The sequence below is a fragment of the Nelumbo lutea genome, chromosome 1 (assembly GCF_056320005.1).
Source record: "Nelumbo lutea isolate HS-2025 chromosome 1, American lotus-T2T, whole genome shotgun sequence".
In the NCBI taxonomy this organism is placed as follows: domain Eukaryota; kingdom Viridiplantae; phylum Streptophyta; class Magnoliopsida; order Proteales; family Nelumbonaceae; genus Nelumbo; species Nelumbo lutea.
The window spans coordinates 146,484,467-146,504,580 of record NC_142684.1 but is presented as its reverse complement, the minus strand read 5'-3'; the positions used below and the strand labels follow the sequence as shown (position 1 = coordinate 146,504,580).

The 20,114-nt window shown below is 36.7% G+C and overlaps 2 protein-coding genes across 13 annotated transcripts in view; one reads left to right on the top strand and one right to left on the bottom strand.

Moving 5' to 3' along the window:
• Positions 1 to 6,010: 6,010 nt before the first annotated feature.
• LOC148878191 (Transmembrane protein 97, Putative) lies at positions 6,011 to 7,109 on the top strand. Its single transcript, XM_088950691.1, has 2 exons — positions 6,011 to 6,566; positions 6,755 to 7,109. The coding sequence occupies exons 1-2, from the start codon at positions 6,189 to 6,191 to the stop codon at positions 6,935 to 6,937; spliced, it is 561 nt and encodes a 186-aa protein (XP_088806817.1). The 5' UTR covers positions 6,011 to 6,188; the 3' UTR covers positions 6,938 to 7,109.
• Positions 7,110 to 8,358: 1,249 nt separating this feature from the next.
• Positions 8,359 to 20,114, bottom strand: part of LOC148878190 (FHA domain-containing protein DDL-like) — a 41,087-nt gene continuing 29,331 nt past the window's right edge. For all 12 annotated transcript variants that reach the window (XM_088950629.1, XM_088950620.1, XM_088950653.1 and 9 more), the window contains one exon: positions 8,359 to 8,804. In XM_088950629.1, coding sequence (XP_088806755.1) covers positions 8,765 to 8,804 — 40 coding nt within the window. In that variant the 3' untranslated portion in view covers positions 8,359 to 8,764. The remainder of the gene's footprint in view (positions 8,805 to 20,114) is intronic.

Here is a 20,114-nt window from a genome sequence, read left to right as displayed (position 1 = left end):
TCTCAAGGGTGTCTCTTGGGCGGTGAGTGAAGGTCAGAATGTGAACATCTGGCTAGACCTCTGGGTCCCAAGTCTCAAGGGAAATCAGAGTAATGGAACCAAACCCAGGACCTATGGGACCCTCCAAAGTGAAAGAGCTAATTGATCAGGGCAGCAGAAGTTCAGTTGGCAAGATACTTTAAAGTCTGGACCCCACATTCAAAAGGCTTTATTGTGCAATTAAAAACAGTTTCGGTGCCTTCCAATTGAACAGAAAGTTAATTCTTTCATCTGGAAGTGTGTTATGGAAGAGGAAAATTACTGATTCCCCCTTGTGTCAAAATTTGTCAGGAGCAAAATGAGACTGTTTTTCATGCTTTATCATGCTTTATGTGCTTGCCGGCTAGAATAGAAGTGTATGGATTGGTTGGGAGGAAAGCTTAGTATCCTTGTTATAAAAAAAAAATTATTAATAAGAAAGGATGGGGAACATAGACCATACCCCGAAAGATCAATACAATAGAGCATGAATGCTTAAAACTATAAATGGAAAAAATAATTTCAAGTAGAATACCTTTATTTGCCTTGTTGATTTATGCATCGAGACCAAATGCTTATTTAGGTCTTGATCCCTTTTAGATTTGCGACTTCTCTTCTTCTTTTGGACAGAAATGAAACTATGATCAAGAACGCTATCTTTTAAGTCACTTTTATCTAGAACCACAATCTTCTCAATGTCGACTAATGTTTTAAAAACCAATTTTGAAATGGAATCATTATGGCTATCGGTTTTCAAGTCAACGGTTTGACCGTTTGGATTGAATGGTTGTGATGGTTTGCATTAGGACAAATAGTTATATATTTATATATGAAAAAAGAGAAGTGGAGAAAAGAGTAAAGAAACTGTTGTCAGCTGAGAAAGAAGAAAAGAAGGGAAGAAAGAAAAGAATGAGAAAAGAAAAAAAGGAAAAGGAGAGAAAAGAAAGGAAGAAAGGAAAGAGGAAAAGAGGGAAGAAGGAAGAGGAGGAGAATGATTCGACGCTCACCGGTGATGGCGATATGGTGATAGCAACGGCGAGACGGCGGTAACAGATGCAGATGACAGATCTGAGATATGAGATATGAGTTTTCGGATCTCAGATCCGAAATCAATTTTTCATTTTTTTTCTTAGATCTCAGATCTGAGATCGATTTTTCATTTTTTTTCTTAGATCTTAGATCTAAGATCGATTTCTCTTCTTCTTCTTCTTCTTCTTCTTCTTCTTCTTCTTCTTCTTCTTCTTCTCTCTCTCTCTCTCTCTCTCTCTCTCTCTCTCTCTCTCTCTCTCTCTCTCTCTCTCTCTCTCTCTCTCTCTCTCTCTCTCTCTCTGTTGGATCTCAAATCTGAGTTCGTGTCTCAGACTCAGACTCTCAGTTTCTCCCCTCTCTGCAATTTCTTAAACTGTGAACCGATGTCCGGGTCAAATGAGTCGACAGTCTGACCACCTGGGCCAGTAGTTTTCTAACGAAGTCAATGGTTTTTAACCCAAGAATGGGTCAAGGGTGAAATGGAATCGGTTGCTTGGATGATTTCCAAGCTAAACAGTCCAACCGTCTGGGTCAACGACGGTTCAAAAACATTAATTCAACAAACCCTAGGATAAGCATTAGGGGTGTCCATGAAAAACCGAGAAACTAAATTGAACCAAGAAAACCGAACTGCAAAATGCGATTAATTGAACTGATCAATTCGGTTTCGGTTCAAAATTCTTGAAAAACCAAAGGACCAATTCAGTTTTCGGTTAACCTACAAAAAACCGACAATTAACCGAACTAACCGATATATATATTTATATGTATATATATATATATATATATTTAATATAGGTCACATATTTTCTATGTATTATATATAAATATATATTCATTTTATATATAAATGTATACTTATATTATATTTATAATGATCTATTATAAATATATATTATATATATTATATATTTTTAAAATATTTATAATATATTATATATCATCTGTCATTTATAATATAATATTATACATATAAAAAACCAAAGAATCGAAACGGTTAAAAACCAAAACCGACGGACCAGTTAATCGGTAGTACCGATTCGATTTTGGTTTGGTGAAATGAAAAAACTAATACCACAGATTCGATTTACAAAAAAAGGACCATGGTTCGATTAACGCAACCCTAAACACCCCTAATAAGCATTAGACTCTTCAGTTTTAGTTTCCATGCCCACCATAAGAGATGTAGTTTCTTTCCCTTTTTGCTTTGAATTAAAATCCCGTTTGACATTAAGACGTTTTTGAATCATAGCACTAAGCCTTTCCAATTCCATAATGTCAATCATCTCTACTTCTGATTGAGAGTCATCATCTTGCCCCAAGTTTGAACCTTTTTCTCTATTATGTATATTAGAACAAAAAAGCATTCTCCTGTGTCACTGGGGGATTTTCCTTCTATTCAGCCGCCAAACCCTCAATCGGATTTGGTAATGGTGAAATGGAAGTGTCCTCATTGTCGACTAATGCCACGGGAGGAGAAACATCAAAACTATTTTTCCATCGATCAAACCTTCCAATCAAGATGAGAAATTCTATAGTTGGTGGGGTTGAGTTAACCTTTTTGCCAAAATCCTATTGAGAGAAGATTGTTTATACTTTGTTTTCCTGGCCACCAGCCAACTAGCAGGAATCTCTTCCATACGGTTGTTCACCATATTGTGCTTTCAAGCATTAGCGTCATGAACGCGAGATGGCTGTTTCTTCCTATTGATCCAACTCAATACAAACCCAAGTTGCATTTGTTCTAAAGAGACTTATAGTTACAGGTTCAAGCTTTAGCAATGGGCCAATGGCTTAGGCAATAGAACACAATAAACCTTCCAAGAAAAAGTTAATCGGAAGAAAGAGGAGATTGATCCAAACGGAAACCACAAATGGCCCCTAGCCGAACACAAAATATGGCATCCACTTGAATAATCTAAATAAAAATGATTTGATTTTAAAGACACCACTCAACCTCAACCACACTTTGAAAAAATCCTCCAATATAGCGAAATGGATCAAAAACATGTTTTGAATCCAAAGAAGTATCTCAAACCTCACCTTTTAAAAGAAAAGAGTGAACAATCAAGTCTTGAATCCCCGGTAGTGTTAGACGGCCATACATACACTTTCCGATCAAGGTCCATTTGAAAACTTCATAGGGCTGCTACAGATTTGCTTTAGAGGAAAAAAAACCCGTTGGTTCTCCCTTCTTTAGACTTGCTCAACGATGGGAAAAGATAGTGCTAGCACCGAGATACGAGGGAAACAGATAAAGAGAGAGAGAACTTACTACCACAGTAAAAGATTTCACTGGCAGATCACCCGCCAGAATAGTCATATTTCTGTCGAAGGAGTTATAGGAAGCCGATGGATCACTGGCTCTACGAATAGGGAGTCGCACCGCCGACGGCAGCTCTCCTATAGAGAAACCCTAATTGCACCCCTGGTGGTGTCTCTCCTCAAAACCTCTATTGTATTATCCTAACAGATACCTATCCAAATGACTCTAGTTTCTCAGTTTGATTAGAGCAAACTGTTGCTGAATGCTCCAAAGATAGACCCTCAAAAAACTCCAACTAGGGATAGCAATGGGGTGAGTTCGGGGAGGGTTTTGTAAATTCTAAACCTTATTCATCTCCCTAAATCTCTCAATCCGTACCAGTCCCAAAATCCGTAGCAAGTTGGATTTTGAGAATCCAAATCCTATCCAAACATGAAAATACAAAACCCTCCCCAACCCTATTCTCCCCACATTCAATGCTATCTAATTTCCTATTATTTCTTGTCATATATAAACAATAAATAAGTAAAATAATACAAATAAACAAAAGAATTTCCAATTATTTGATTAAGACATATAGAAAGCATATGCATAAACTACCAATTATCTTTCACATAAAATTCAGAATATTATTAAAATTCAACACTTGGTACATAAACCTAATATGCTTTCCAACAATATACATGCCAAAGAGGGTTGGGCTTAGTCTAATACTGTACCCTATTCGTACCTATACAGGTTATAGGATCCTAAAACTCATCCCCATCTCAAAACCCATCCTTCAAACAAACAAAAAAAAACCCGCCCCATCAAAGAGGGTTGGACTGCTTGGGGACCAGGTCCCAGGTGAGCCAAGCGGCTGAAAAATAAGAAACTAAAGCATGCTTTTGGGTTCCTCCGGACTATGGTGCTGTGAAAGTGAATATAGATGGAGACTTTTTTGGTGATAATAAAGGATCCTTTGGTGCAGTAATCAGAGACTTCAGAGATAGAATTCTGGCAGGTTCTTGTGGTGCTCTCAAGGTTTCCTCCCAGCTTCAGAGGTCCATGATCGAGGTTCAAGGGCCAATTATTATCGAAAGCGATTCCAACTTTCTAGTTGCAGCTGTCTCTGAATTAGTCGAGAACAGCCCTCCCACAATTTTTTTTTTTTTTTTATATCAAGGATTTGAAAGAGTTGCTCATGAGCCGACTGGTTTGGTTTGCCTGAAAATGGCTTTTGTACTATGGATTTAGCAAAAGAAAATTAGAGTTGGTTTTGATTTGAAACATCACACACCCATTAAGAGTTTTTTTTTTTTTTAATGATGTGGCATACTTTAAGGCCATTTATAGATGGTTCCCATCCACAAGCTATTACCCACTTCAATTCCCTGGTAAGATCTTGTGATTTCATCAATGTCACAGTAAATTAAAAAAAAAATACTATATCTAATATAATAAATAAATAAGATTTATCTCTTAAAACTTGCTAGTGTAAGCATGTGTACACATGAAAAAATTTAAGTATTGACCTTATATGATATGATGATACTCTATTTAACTTTTATGATCTTGATCAAAATAAAGACAAATATTTACATTATATATATATATATATGGAATTTTGCTAATATTACGATTTATAAACATACAGCATTACAATTTTTAATGAAATTAGTTTTAAGGCTGTTGAGACCCTGGCTATTTAGGGTCTTGGGAGTTATGGACTGTTCATAGACCATTTTTATTGTAAAAATTAAATTTCATATACAATACCAACTTATCTCTTTACTATTTGCTTGTGAATGTGCATAATTCCTATTAGTGTTAAATATTAAGCATGACAATAAAAAATGAAGTTGCTTCACGTCCAAACCAGAAATCACACCCTTACTTCAATCTAGACCAGCAGGGTTCGTGTTTAGCGGTGACAGAACGGCAGGGATGCATGCATGGGTCCACTAGCATTCACAACGCAGAGAGCCTCAGAGTCTACCCACCCTTCTCCAACTACAATAAGAATGCCCAACTCAAAATGACAAATTTAAACTACTGAAATTTATACTATAAAATGCACTTCTAAATCGCTAGATCTTAATAGACTTAGTCAATTAGTTAAACCATAAGAGTACTTTAAGAAATGTATTCTTCTAGTATAAATTCTCAATCAGTATTCTATATATTTGGCTCGAGTGATAATTTGGTCCTTAAACTTAAAAATGCAATAATCAAGTATCCAAACTTTCAAAACACGATATGTCGTTAATCAGCCGTTAAGTGGCATGTGAAAAGATACAAATATTCTTCAAGTGTCATCTAATTTTCTTTATCAACCATCTTATAATCAAAATAAGCCACCGAATTTTTCATCCTTGCAACAATACTTTTTTTTATCAATAATACCATCTTCATTAAATTAAAAGAAAAGATGGAATATAGATACAAAAGGGGAGATAAAATAACTTAACTCCCCAAAAACAGAAAACAAAGAGAATGCAAAGAAGAAACTAGCCTAAAAAACAGGCTCCCTAATCCTCTGAATATTCTATCATCTTCAAGCTAAAACCAAAGTAATTAATAGGAGAAATTTTTTTCTTTAATTATTGTAATTATCTTATCTAAAAAACAGAAAAAGAGAAGATTCTCCAGCTACCATCATTGATCTCTTTCTCTCAAGTATCAAGACAAGACATCCCGTTCTCCTCTCTTTTACCTATAGGAATAAAAGAGAGCTGGGACTTTATTGCAAAGGTTGAATAATTTTGATATTTTCAAAAGTCTTAAATGGCACATGAATTTAAATATCATACATATAACTGACGGTCCATTAACAACGTGTACGAGATTATAGCATTTCGAAAGTTAAAGATACTGAATTATCATATTTTAAAATATGGGGATCAAATCGTCACTCGAACAAAAGTACATCAGATCCCCTTTTTGTTTGCAGAACATGGGTCTGTGCAAGCTCGTCGACGCCATCTTATTTTTCTTTTTCCTCCTCATCGCCGTGGTGGCTCCGCTCATCGACGCCCAGACCTGTCTCCCTCTACACATGTTTCCCGATTTCCTGGTCGATCTCAAATCCTGGTACGCCCGCGAGTACGGCGATTATTTGATTGTTGAGAAACCAGGTTTCTTCGTGGGCATTGTGTGGCTAGAGCTCCTCCTATGGCCTCTCTCCATCGCTAACCTCTGTGGCATTGTCGCGAAGAAATCCTGGATGAAGACTACTTGTTTGATCTATGGCGTCTCTACCTTCAGTACCATGGTACGTCCTCCGATCACCTTTATGCTTAAGTGCACCGAGGGTCTTGGGGGCTAGTACTGAAATTTATTTATCAAAATTAATATAGATCAGAGACCAGAAATGGGTGAAGGATCCATGAACGTTTAATTTCTAAGTAATTAATTTATTTTTGTTTTTATGTTGAACACATTGAACATTGAAATTTACAGGTTGCTATATTAGGGGAATTAATGGGTTCCGGCAAGACATCCGATAAGCTGCTGAAAATGTACTTCCCCTTTCTGGGTTTTGCTGTTTTAGCGATTTTACGTGGAGTCGTGCCACAGAGTAACAAGGCTTCTTCGGACAAGCTCAGCAGACCCATGATGGATAGAAAGAAGAGGATTGATTGACGACGAAAACCGCACACCCATCACCTTCGTCTTTGTTGTTTGTTAAGATAGAAATTTTTGTACTCGGGTCGTTCTTAGACTTCCTTTGGTGCTCGTGTTTTTTATCCAGAAAGTCTGATGTACTACTGAACCAGTCTTTACTAATGAGAGCCAATTGTTGTAGGGCATCAAATGGATCGAGTTATACTTACATCCCCTTCAGAAATCAGGGCATGGGTGTCCGTCTGAGACACCCAGAATTCAAAAATTTTCCCACATCCTTAAATGAGCTAACCAAAATTCCGCATCTCATGGCGGATTTTGAAAAGCCACCATAGGAGAGAAGTTCTGGTGGTTTCCCACACTGTTTTTAAGACTGCAACTATTTTTGCTCTTGCACCCAGCACCCATCTTATTTAATCCAACAGCCTGCTGCATTTTCATTTTTCATCTGAAGTAAAGATAAGACTTGTTACCGTAAGTTGCTTCTTGCTACTTCAATGGCTAACGTACAGAATGCAGAGGCATAGAATCTTCATGAGACGTAAATTCTTCAGTTGGTTACTTTGCTCCTGTCAATTTTATCCTAAATTGAATAAAACATTTTTAAGGAGCAATTCTCAAACAACTCCATCACGTCACGTCTGCTGAGGAATCGAGCGTGCATATAAAGAGCTAGAACCTGGTCTACAAGATGGAATTTGGAATCAACAGAACATCAAAGTAATGAGAGAAGACACGCAAAATAGCATGTCCAGGTGAGTAGATCAACTGCCTAATGCCTAGATAATAATAAGAAACAGCCAATGGAGTTTTCTGTCAGGCAAGAGCGTAAGACAGCGTTTACCTGTGTCTCTGTGATATAAGATAAAAATGAAAAAGCCAGATGTTTATTGATAGTGAGTTTAGTATTTTCTCTTCAATGATGAAAGACGCATTAGTGGAGTTTTCTAGTACAAGAAGGCTTTTAACCACACGATCATGCAGTCACACAAGTCCTTAAGTTGCTCCAGCTTGGCCAGGTCCACACAAACAGAACATTCAGCAGTTGTAGACTTGTAGTCATCTCCGTAGTGTAGTCCGTTCATCACTGTCTAAAGGGTATAAACTAAGAACCGAAAATGAACAAACGACCAATATTGAAGAACAAAGTAGGAAGGGCCTTTGGGTACAATCTCATTTGCGCCAGTAACTCTCAACCATCTGATCTACTTGAGATTAGTGGTTGAGCTTAGGTGGGTTCGGTGGATTATTTGGGCTGAAAGAAACCAACGGCCCTGATGTGCATCATTAGTATTCATTTGGTTTTATTTATCTGGACAGAGTTGGACTCTTCTTGATATATTATAGTCTTGAAGAATTCAAGTTAAAACTGAAATACCGCAAAGTTAGAAGAAAATCACCGCAACCCAAGACAAATATACCCAAAAAATTGACACGAATTTCTTAGTCCAAAAGAAATCTATACTCAGATAATGGCTTTCAGATGATTAAACCTCATCAGATTATCTACTTGCAATCTGGAAGGCGAGAGCAAATAAAACAGAACTTGCTCTAAAATGGCCACGGCTAACGCTATCTGGATCATAAAATTCAGCATTTTACAGAATATCCTTGTAGTTTCAGGAGCTTCAACCATAAAGGGGATAAATCTGCACAATCTAAAGTTAGAACCACTATTTAGTAGCCAGAACCGAAAAGCTTGAAACAGTTGAATTGGATTGTGGATGCCTTGCAACAGGCAGAACCTAAAATTGTGCAAGTGGAACATCCCTGGATCTTTAGTGTGCCAAAGAGCACAATCGCAGTGAATTAGTTCGAGGGCTCCACAGGCCATATCCATACCCATTACTCCACTGAGTTCTCGTGCAACATTACATACTCTCGGCTGCAACCAAGGGAAAAATGTCATACACAGGAGTCTTGAATCATGTGGTGGCCATAGAAATAACTAACTCATACAAGCAGGCATCAAAACAGAAGGCCCTAAAGTTCCACTGGAAGGCCACAGAACTAAGAATGTTTAGGATAACTCAGAAATGAAGTAAGCAGATCACCATTTCCATGGGTTTTCTACAAGAGCTAAAGCTCCAAGATACAACTCTATAGCCCATTTTTATAACAAGTAAATAGTCCTGAACCAAAGATATGTCATTAGATAGAAAGGTAGACAAGTATCAAGAATAAATTTTAATGTTTTGCATGTATATGACATACCCACGCTTATTGGAGAAGGTCAAACAATTATAGATCTATCCTGAATTTCAAATTTGATGTAGGGAAAAAATAAAAGTGGGGGTGGGGGGAAAGGGAACTAGGAAAATAAAATGTGGCATCCAAGCTATGGGATGAACCACAAATATTAATACCAAGAAGGAATTCAATAACAGAATTATGGTTTAATTACAAGGAGAAGGGACACCTAATATCAACTTGGGACTTCCATTTTCCTTTGTTTGTTGAATAATACAAAGATAATAAAAGAAGATACAGAAACAACTTGGATTATCAATTATCCTAGTTTAAGGATGCTGCTATCTTTTATACATTCTTTAAAAATTCACGTATCTTACCTTTCCACCTTATGTACTTTGATAGAGGAGAGAAAACCCCACCTCTTCGTTCTATAGGCTCAGTTTGGAAGGAGTACAAAAACAAATATGTACAGTACAAATACATATAAAATAATACAAAATACAAGGTTTTGCGCTGTGTATTTGTATTTGTACTCCTTCCAAATGGAGCCATAGGTGAATAATTTGTTATATATGTAAATGTAATTTTAAGGTCCCCTCACCTGGAGAAATTTTGGTGTTAAAACTTTAAATAGAAGTATATAAAGGTAATCTCTTACTGTCATGTCATTTTTACCAAACTCAGCTTCTCAACAAGAAAACATTATACAATCAGTGCCAATAAATAATAATGTCTAATCAATCTGATGTAAGGCAATGAACTAATTTTATCTCCCCCTTTGGCAATTTGAATGCAAATGCAGAATAAAAATTAGAAACTTCCAAGTACCAGATATAAAATTTTCCCAAGAAAGAAAACGTGAGGACAAAGTTGGGCAAAATTAACTATATCTAAGGTCAAGAACAATAATGCAAGGTAAAATTGAGAGAACTCAGCATCCAATACAATTGCTTAAATTCCATTGAAATTCTCAAAGTTTCAACATTTTGTTATGATTTTAACAGTAACTGGAACAAAGCAGGCATGTAACATAGAGTGGATAAGTACTAAACAGGAAAAAAAAAAAAACAATCAGGTACTGACAGAGAAAAAATAGGATAAAAACATGGAATATTTTGAAACTGAAAAACATTTTTTTTTCCTTAGATATCACTTGAAATATTGAACTCTTTATGAAATTTCAATTTTTTTTGGACACCCAGCATTAATATAGAAAAGCTGACTAATGACTAGTCATGGGGACAAAAGTTAAATACCACACAACCCACTTGGAGCTTTTTTAGGTAATGCTAATGTCATCACCGAAGAGAAAAAATGGAACTAATTACATTAAAACAACAATTTTTCTGATGTCATCAATTTATAGGTGATAAGAACAAAAAGAGTGGTGGAGAAAACTGTGAAAAGCACAGCCTGGTTGGATGCATAATCTGGTTGAATTATAGCAAACTATTATTTTTAACTAATGAGAAACAGCTAGCAACTACATGCTATTTACCAGTCAAAGTGCCCAGATGAATTGGATTAGAGATGCCTACTGAATCAGGATTTGAATTTATCCCTTGAATTGAAGTTAAATGGATCACTAACAAGACAGGAGAAGGTAAATGGAATTAAGAAAAGAAAAATACCACCTTTCAAAGTTATAAGGGGCTTATTAAGAAGGACTTCCAAACCAGGAAAACAATTATCAATTTAAGGAGAAACTCAAAGATAAATGAGACAAGAAACAACCTTATCCACGCTCCACACAGAAAGAAATGAAAAAGAGAATCTCCCTAAAATATGATGAAAGTTAGAGAAGCATTTCAGAAAAAGGAGATGGAATAAAGGGAGAATCCCTCTCCTAAGATGCTTTATTTTTTCTCTTCTTCTTCCAGAGAGGACACAAGAGGGTTTCTGCTCTTCCTAGACACAAAAAAAAATAATAATGAAAAAGAAATCTCCTGTTCTGCTTTAAAACTTTTCTTCCATAAATGGGAAGCAGAGAGCTTGTCCCTTGAGACATCAGCATGTTGGTGAAATAACTGCATTTATATATAAGCAATATTCTAGGTACACATGAGTGGTTCCATCCAGATGAAAGGGGTCTTAACATTTCCCAGCTGATGATTAAACAATTTAACATGGGAAAAGCACAAGTATCACAAAATAATGCCTCATTGGCAATACCACAATCTTTTGATTGGTTAAAAATAACCCTGCAGATAAGGAATACCAGCACTGAGCACCAGAACTATGACTTCCAACTAATTTCATACTACAAACCAAGGGAAAACTGAAGAAATTTTATTCTTACTTAAGGCAGATAATGGAAAACAGATGAATGGTGCTATAGGAATTGATGCAATTTCTATATGTTCGTTTTTTAAAATCATCGCTGATGTCTAGACAATCCTAGTAGACAGTGGAACACTTGGGGTCCATTTGGTTTACAATCAGAATCGGAATGGTCTATTCCCATAGTTTGTTTGGTTCAGACAGGAATCAGAATGGGAATTGAAATCAGCTGGAATGGGATTTCATTCCCAAGGGAGGGGGAGGGAATGGGAGGGAATGGCCATTCCCTCAAATGGGGGAATGCGGAAAATGCCATTCCACCAGGAATGGGAATGGGATTCCGATTCCACCCAACCAAACAGTTGGAACCAGAATGTTCCAGACCCCTATTCCCATGAATCAAACGGGCCCCTAATCACCTAGGTGACACCTTGGTGATAAGAATTTAGAAATTTAAAAAAAAAAAACTAATTTTTACCTAGTTCCTGAATGCTCTTTTCCCTTGGGTTGTGGCTCATCATTCAAAAGCCTGCCGGCGGCAGATTAAATGAAAGAAGAAATGGGGGGCTCTTTTAATCGATCTAGTTGCATGAACAGGGATGAAGGGTTAAGTCATTCCGAGTTCAATGGCTTATATACCATCCAGCATGCATCATAATTGATAAAAAAATCACAACTCTATTAATAACATTAAACTTCCTCTCAAAACAAGGCAAATAATCATATCTAGAACAATAGTATTTTACATAATACTAATTTTAATATTTTCAAAAAAAAACTAATAATGACAATTAGAACAATTTCATATCAAATTAGCAACTAAAGAAGCTATAATTTTATATGATAAAATTTAAGATAGAGAGTAAGTAAAAGAACTTGAAATATAGCTGTAACAGTCCTTGGTTTAGTTCGAAATCTGTTCAAGAAGAAAAAAAAAACAATTAAACAAAGAAAAAGAAGAAGAGAGGAAGAAAAGAAGGAGCGAGAGAAAGAGAGAGCCGAATGAATAGATTCTTATGCCCCCCTCATTGGTTTTTATATTACTTAATAAAAATGTGATACAATGGCAAAAACACCCCTGTCAACTGTGACAGAGAAAAACAAGAATAGCAGCCAACAATTACAAAATAAAGATGGGGAGCATATTTCTGCATAAAAACATATAAAAAAAACAACTAAGTATCCCTGTCTCAATCTCTACCCCCCCCCCCCTCAAGTTAGGAATAGATATTTAGCATTCCCAACTTGCGTAAATCTATCTCCATCCTGACTTTAGTGACTACCTTGGTGAAGAAATCAATAAGTTGATCTCTTACTTATCTCTTGCTCCTTTGCTGCAGCTTTATGGAATTAGAGTTTTATGTTGTTTGAGTGTAGGTGGAACCTGCCATCTAATACTAGCTTGTTGTTTAGTCCGTCTATCTTTCAATGGCACACAAAGAGAGGAAGAATTATGTGGAAGTGCATAGGAGCAGCTTTGTTTTGGACAATTTGGGAAGAAAGAAACACCATAATTTTTTGTGAAAAAGAAAGGAGTTTCTCAGAAGTTAAAGAATGTATTCTGACAAGGGCAATTCAGTGGCTGAAAACTCTAAAGTTCTTTGATGCATACTCTTTTGATGACCTATGGAGAAGCTGGTTACAATGGCTAATACTTCTACCAGGAAAGGCAGACATGCAGTTGAAGGATGCCACCAGGGGAGGAGTTTATCAAGCTGAACTTTGATGGAAGTAGCCGAGGAAATCCAGGACCTTCAGGCATAGGAGTGCTGAGAAACGAAGACAATAGCATTATATCTTTGTACTCAGGTCCTGCGGGTGTGGGAGACTTTAAGGGCTGAATTACTTGCTGTTGTACAAGGAATCCAGCTTCCAAATCAGCTAGGCATAGAGCATCTGATTATTGAAGTGGATTCCCAGATGAATAGTGGGTTGGCTAAAGGGTTCAAACACTGTGATCTGGGGTTTTAGAGATCTTCTCAAAAAGGTTAAATGGCTAATAAGGAATATGACAATTAGAGTTCAGTGGGTAGGCAGATCAGCAAACTCAATGGCTGATTCACTTGCAAAACAAGGGGTTCTTTGGGCTTCTGTGTAATTTCTTGTGTACTTATAATTTTGTAACTAGTTTTAAAGGAAAGGTCGCATCTCGTGCCTTTCCATGGGTTGCATGTTACTCTTATTTGCTGGTTTAATAAAATCTTACTCATTTATAAAAAAATAAAGAGAGAGAGAGAAAGAGAGAGAGAGAGAGAGAGAGAGAGAGAGAGATCAACAAGCTGCATATCAAAAGCAATATATGGCAAACACACTTCTTGGGAGGCTACTCTCTCCCTAATAAAGTGTCGATCCACCTCAATGTGTTTCGTCCTATCTGTCATGTTGTATTGGGTTATGGGCAATATTAATAGCTTCTTGATTATTACAATACAGCACTAAGGGCTTCTCATGCTCAATTCCAAATTCTTCAAGTAAAGATCTCAGCCATAGAACTTCTGCCACTCCATGAGCCATAGATTTGTATTATGCTTTAGCACTTGAATGAACCACTACATTTTGCTTCTTACTTCACCATTAAACTAAATGTCCTCCAACAAAGGCACAATACCTAGAGGTAGACCTCCTATCATCTACACATCCAGCCCAATCCGCATCAGTGTACACCTCAATCTTCATATGACCATTATTCTTGAAGAGTGTTCCACGACCTAGACACCTCTTAAGATATGCTAGGATCCTATCAACAACCAACAAATGAGTGGTTCTTGGAAAATGCATATACTGACTAACAACACTAACAGCATAAGTAATGTCAGGCCAAGTCAGACAAAGATAAAAGAGTTTCCCGACCAGTCGTTGATACATGGTCTTGTCATCAAGAGGTTCACCTTCTTCTACACTTATCTTATGATTCAATTCAAAGGGAGTATCTGCAAGTTTAACCCCCAATTTTCCTGTTTCCTCCAAAAGGTCAAGGACATATTTCCTCTAAGAAATGAAAATACCATGCTTGGATCTAGCCACCTCAATTCCCAGAAAATATTAAAGAAGGCCCAAATCTTTCACTTCAAACTCTTTGTGAAGTAATTGTTTAAGGGAATTAATCTCATCAACATCATTGCCTGTTACCACAATATTATCCACATATACAACAAGGAGTGTTAAGGAGGAACCACCCCTCTTGATGAAAAGTATGTGGTTTGAGTGAGTCTACATATACCCAAATTTCTCCAAAGCAAGTCGAAACCTGTCAAACCAAGCCCTTAGAGATTGCTTTAAACCATATAATGCCTTCTTGAGTCTACAAACTTTCTTGTATGCATCTATATCATAAAAACCAGAAGGTAACTCTATATACACTTCTTCCTGCAAATCACCGTTGAGGAAAGCATTCTTGACATCCATTTGGAACATGGGCCATGAAAAGTTTGCAACCAAAGAAAACAAAACATGGATAATGTTCATCTTAGCAACGGATTCAAAAGTCTCAAAGTAATCAATGCCATAGGTTTGTTTATAACACTTTGCAACAAGACGGACCTTATATCTTTCAACTAATCCATCCGCATTATGCTTTACAGTGAACACCCAACTGGTTTCTTTCCTTCAGGTTGATCCACCAACTCCCATGTCTCGTTCTTAATGAGTGCATTCATTTCCTCCATTGCATCCTTCCACTCAAGCATAGAGAGAGCTTCCTACACAGTTTTAGGAATGGATATAGCAAAAATGGGTGCCATATAGGATTTATAGGATGGTGAAAGGTGGTCATATGAGAGAAACTAAGATATGCAATGCACAGTGGATGTGGTACATCTCCGTTTGCCTTTACAAATTGCAATGGGAAGGTCAAGATCATCAGTAAAAGGCAATGGCTCCATGATGGTGGTCTCAGGAGTGTAAGGTGAAGCTATAGTATCTGGATCAGGTGCTGCAAAGGAAACTAGAACTAGCCTAGGCTGATCAAGAGCACCAAAATCAACTTGCCTCCACCTCCTATGGAAAACCCTCAACTCCTTACATTTCTGACAACGATCCTCCTAACACAAATCCTTTTCAAGAACGAGGATAGGAAGAGGAACTTCATTAACAAAAACACCTCCCTTATCTCTCTCCCCCTAAGATGAAACTCCTGGATAATAAGGAACATCCTCAAAAAAGTAACATCCATAGACACAAACCAAGAGCCAGAAATTGGGTCATAATAGAAATATCCCTTTTGATTTTGTGCATAATCGAGAAAATTGCATTTGGAAGCTTTAGGATCAAATTTAAAATGATTAGGCCCCAAAATTTGAACAAAACATGTTCACCCAAAGGCTTTAAGAGGGATGGTAAATAAGTCTTTCTTTAGGATATAATAAAGTAAAGGGAGCTTTCATACCCAAGACACGAGAAGGAACTCAGTTAATGAGATACACAGCCGTATGAATTGCATCCCCCAAAAACGTATAGGGACATCTGAATTTAACATAATGCTTCTTGCAACCTCAATGATGTGCTTATTCTTTCTCTCAGCTACCCCATTTTGCCGAGGGGTATGAGGACAGGAGCTCTGGTGAATAACCTCATATTCAAGGAAGTACGAGTTAAATGATTTAGTGTGATACTCCTTGGCATTATCAAATCTGAAAGCTTTGATTCTAACCCCAAATTGAGTACCATTTGGTGGAAAACATAGGTCGAAATAAGGACCTCATCACATGAACACATAAGATAAACCCAAGAGAAACGAGAATAATAATCAACAAATAACAATAGCAGTGATATGGTATGGTCTCCAAATATCAGTATGCACAATTTCAAAAGGAACAATACTACTTTTATTACTCAAAATATAGATTGATCTACAATGTTTTGCCAACTCACAACTTTCACACTTTAGACTGAACACTTGGACTGATTCAAACAAAGTAGGATAACGACTCCTTAAAGACCCAAAAGTCAAATGACCTAACTGATTATGCTAGAGCATAATCTAACTCACAAACTAAGAGACAAAAGACTTTCCAACTCCTTTATTTCTTCCAGGTGGATGCTCAAGAAAGTGCACCAGACACTCTAATGTCTCCCTTGCCAAAAATGGGAACAAGACAGTCATCAGCAATAGAGACCTTGTCTCTACTAGAGGACAAATGATAAGAAGAAAACAGTGAGGCTAAACTAACCATATGGTCAAAGGCACCCAAATCTACTATCCAAACAAAATCAATATTACTTAGAACCGAGGCATGATAGGCAATAGCTCTTGTACTTGAGTCAGTAAAAGTTTGAAGTGGAGATAGAAGGACCCGAGGTAGACTGAGATGGTCCAATAATGCCAGTTTCATTCTCCAACTATGTCAAGATTGCCCTAACAACAACCAAGGCATCCAAAGAAGTAGATCTAGCTCCAGTAGAAGGTGAAACATTTGTAGCGGTGGCAACATTTGCATTTCCCTTCTTATTCTTAATTCTTAAAGGCTCCAACCGAGGATGAAGCTTCCAACAAGTCTCTTTAATGTGTCTAGGTTTCTTGCAATAGTCACAAATGATCTCCCTTTTTTTCTTCTTTCCTTATCTCTCTCTCCTTATCACCATAATGCTTCTACCTCATAGCTGCTAAGGCTAATTTAATTTGGGAATTTTGTAGCATAACTTTCCTTCTGCTCTCCTCACTATGCACTAAAAAATATGCTTGAGACAAGGAAACACCTTCCCAAGTAAGAAGTTGTCTCACTATACCATATTCAGAATTCAGCCCTGCAAGGAATTCAAAAACCCTATTTCTTTCCACTAATTTGTTATATGTTGCTGCATCCTTTTGGCTTTCCCATTCAATTGTCTCCAAATGATCAATTTCATGCCATAAAGACTTCAAAGTTGAGAAGTAAATCAACACAGGTTTCTCTCCTTGTTTCAGATTTGCCACTTCAATTTTCAGCTCATAGGCCCTTGCTACATCAAGGGGCTGAGAGTAAGTTTCCTTCATATTATCCTAGATGTCTTTGGCAGTCTTTGCCCAAAGATAGTTTCTACTGATATGATGTTTCATTGAATTGCAAAGCCAAGTCACTAGGTAATTTTTTTGAACCCACTTTGCATAGAAAGGGTCTTCCTTGGCTAGCATCTTAGTGTCACCATTCACATACCCTAACTTACCCCTTCCTCCAATGGCCATCATTCCAGCTTGAGCCCACTCAAGATAGTTTGCTCCATCAAACCTAATGATCATAATCTAGAAGGAGTTGTTGTCTGTCACACTACCAGCCCTTACAAGTCCTTCCCCAATTAATTTAAACACATTTCCAATATTCTCCATGCTGGACTAAACAAGATATCACACTTCCCAGCTCTTTTCTGATAAAAGAATTGATTTCTTTAAAAAAAAAAATCAGCAATCAAGTTGTAACCAATCGGCTGCAGCACAAGACTGACAAGGAAAAACCCTAGAAAACAGAAGAGAACACGAGAAGTTCCAGTCACAACTTCCAGAGACCTCTGAATGTTCTCCACTTGCAATTGATCTCTAAATAAGCCAAAATCTACCCAGAAAACACTGAGCACCACCTTCAGCCTGAGGTTTAACCCCTAAACTTCAATTGAATAAGTATCTCTGATTCTTCCTGGTCACTAGGCAAAAACAGAAATCAGAGAAGTGCTATAATAGTGGACCGAACTCCACTGACCTCCAAGAATCAGGCAAAAAAGGCCTGAAACTCCAGACCTAATAGAGTCTCATGCAGCTGGCTAGGTTAAAAGCATAAATGAGACCAAAAACTAAACTTAAACCTGCTCTGATACCAACTTGAAATATAGCTGTAACAGTCCTAGGTTTAGATCAAAATCTGTTCAAGAAAAGAAAGGAAGAAAAAAAAAAAAAAAACAAAGAAGAAGAAGAGAGGGAGAGGAGAAGGAATGAGAGAAAGAGAGAGCAGAATGAATAGGTTTGGCAGCCCCCCTCATTGGCTTTTATATTACTTAATAAAAAGATGATGCAATGATAAAAATACCCCTATCAACTGTGACAGAGAGAAAAACAAAAACAGCAGCCTGAAACAATTACAAATAAAAATGGGGAGCATATTTCTGCATATAAGAAACAACTAAGTATCCCTGTCTACATCTCTACAAAAGAGAAGAAGAAGAAGAAGAAGAAGAAGGGAGGAGATGCTGTTTTATTTAATGTGTGTCAGAGAGAGAGAGAGAGAAACAGAAAGGGGGCAAAGGGCAAAAAGAGGTTTTTATTTCTGTCTCATCTTAAAACCCTTGGATTTTTAAATTTCAATAGTAAAACTTTAATACAAAGTAAAAATGATGTATATAGTATAGAATAGAATGCATAAACACATATGCGGATGACTAGCAACATGAATAATATTATAATAATTAATAAGGTGCCTGCAATATCATTTTTGTCACCTAGGCAGATGACTAGTCACCTAGACAGGCGCTTTGTTGCTATAAGCAAGGTGTCTAAGCAAGGCAACTAGTCATAGTATTCAATATCAAATTCAGGGTTAATTCATCAACCATAGCAAGAAGCCAGGTGAGGTGCACCCAACAAGAGAGATGCATATAAATTTCTCCATGCACAAGAGAGAGACATATGATTGCTTCATGCCTGAGGAGCACCTCTTAAATCCATGCACAAGAGAGATACATATAATTTCTCAAACAAAAGGGAGATCCTCCAAGGCAACGCTGTCAAAATTTTATGATTTACAATACAATTTACGATTTGAATCATGAATCCCAACGGTTTCCATTCGAATCTTATGTCCAAATCCTTTTCTGCAAAAATCTTACTATTTTTGTTTGAATCCTACAATTTGATTCATAAATTTTATGATTTATGCGATTCATTATGATTCAAATAAATTCAATTAAGAATTAGTTCTCTACTTTGTTATGTTTTTGTTAATATTTGGTTTTGCCAAGGGAGACTTTTCTTAAAACCCTTACTAGAAAATGATTTATTTACATTACTTAAGACTAAAAGTTGAGTTTGTTTTCCATAATATGTAGGTTAAAGAGCCATTATATGTGGATTCTATTGTATAAGTAGTAAATTCTATTGTTTTAGGTACATATTTGGTAGATATAAATTAAAAATAGGGTAAAGTCACTTTCCTATATATATTTAGCCTTTTAATATATCTATATTTAATTTTTTCACAAGTTTATAGAAAATAGAAATAATCTTATGATTCATGATTCGATTCGATTCAACCTTCTTTACGATTTACAATACAATTACGATTTTCAAAACATTACTCCAGAACTTTTAAGACAAGTAAGAAAGGAATCAAATGGACCAAAAGCATTTGCCTTACTAGAACCTCAAGATATCTGTTCACTAACTAATTTTCCAGGTGCAAGTGTAATAAATTATGATTAACACTCTGGACTACCTGCAAAAGAAAAGGCCTTTCTTGTGTATTTCCCCAAACTGGTGCACTCTTTGCAAACCCAATGGTGAATGCTGTTATCATTTACTCATTTCCTGTTCCTTTGCTGCAGACATTTGGATTTGTTTTTCTCTCTATTTGTGTGCAGGTGGAACATGCCAAGGGAGAGTAAGTTACTGTTTGACTCTACTACTTATGCTTGGCCAAAAAGAAGGGGGAAAAATGAAACATAAGAATCTTTCAAGAGAAGGAGAGAAGCAAACAATAGATTTTGGACTGTGTAATGTCCAAGGTTTTACATTGGCTAACTCTGGGTTCATTTAGACAATTCT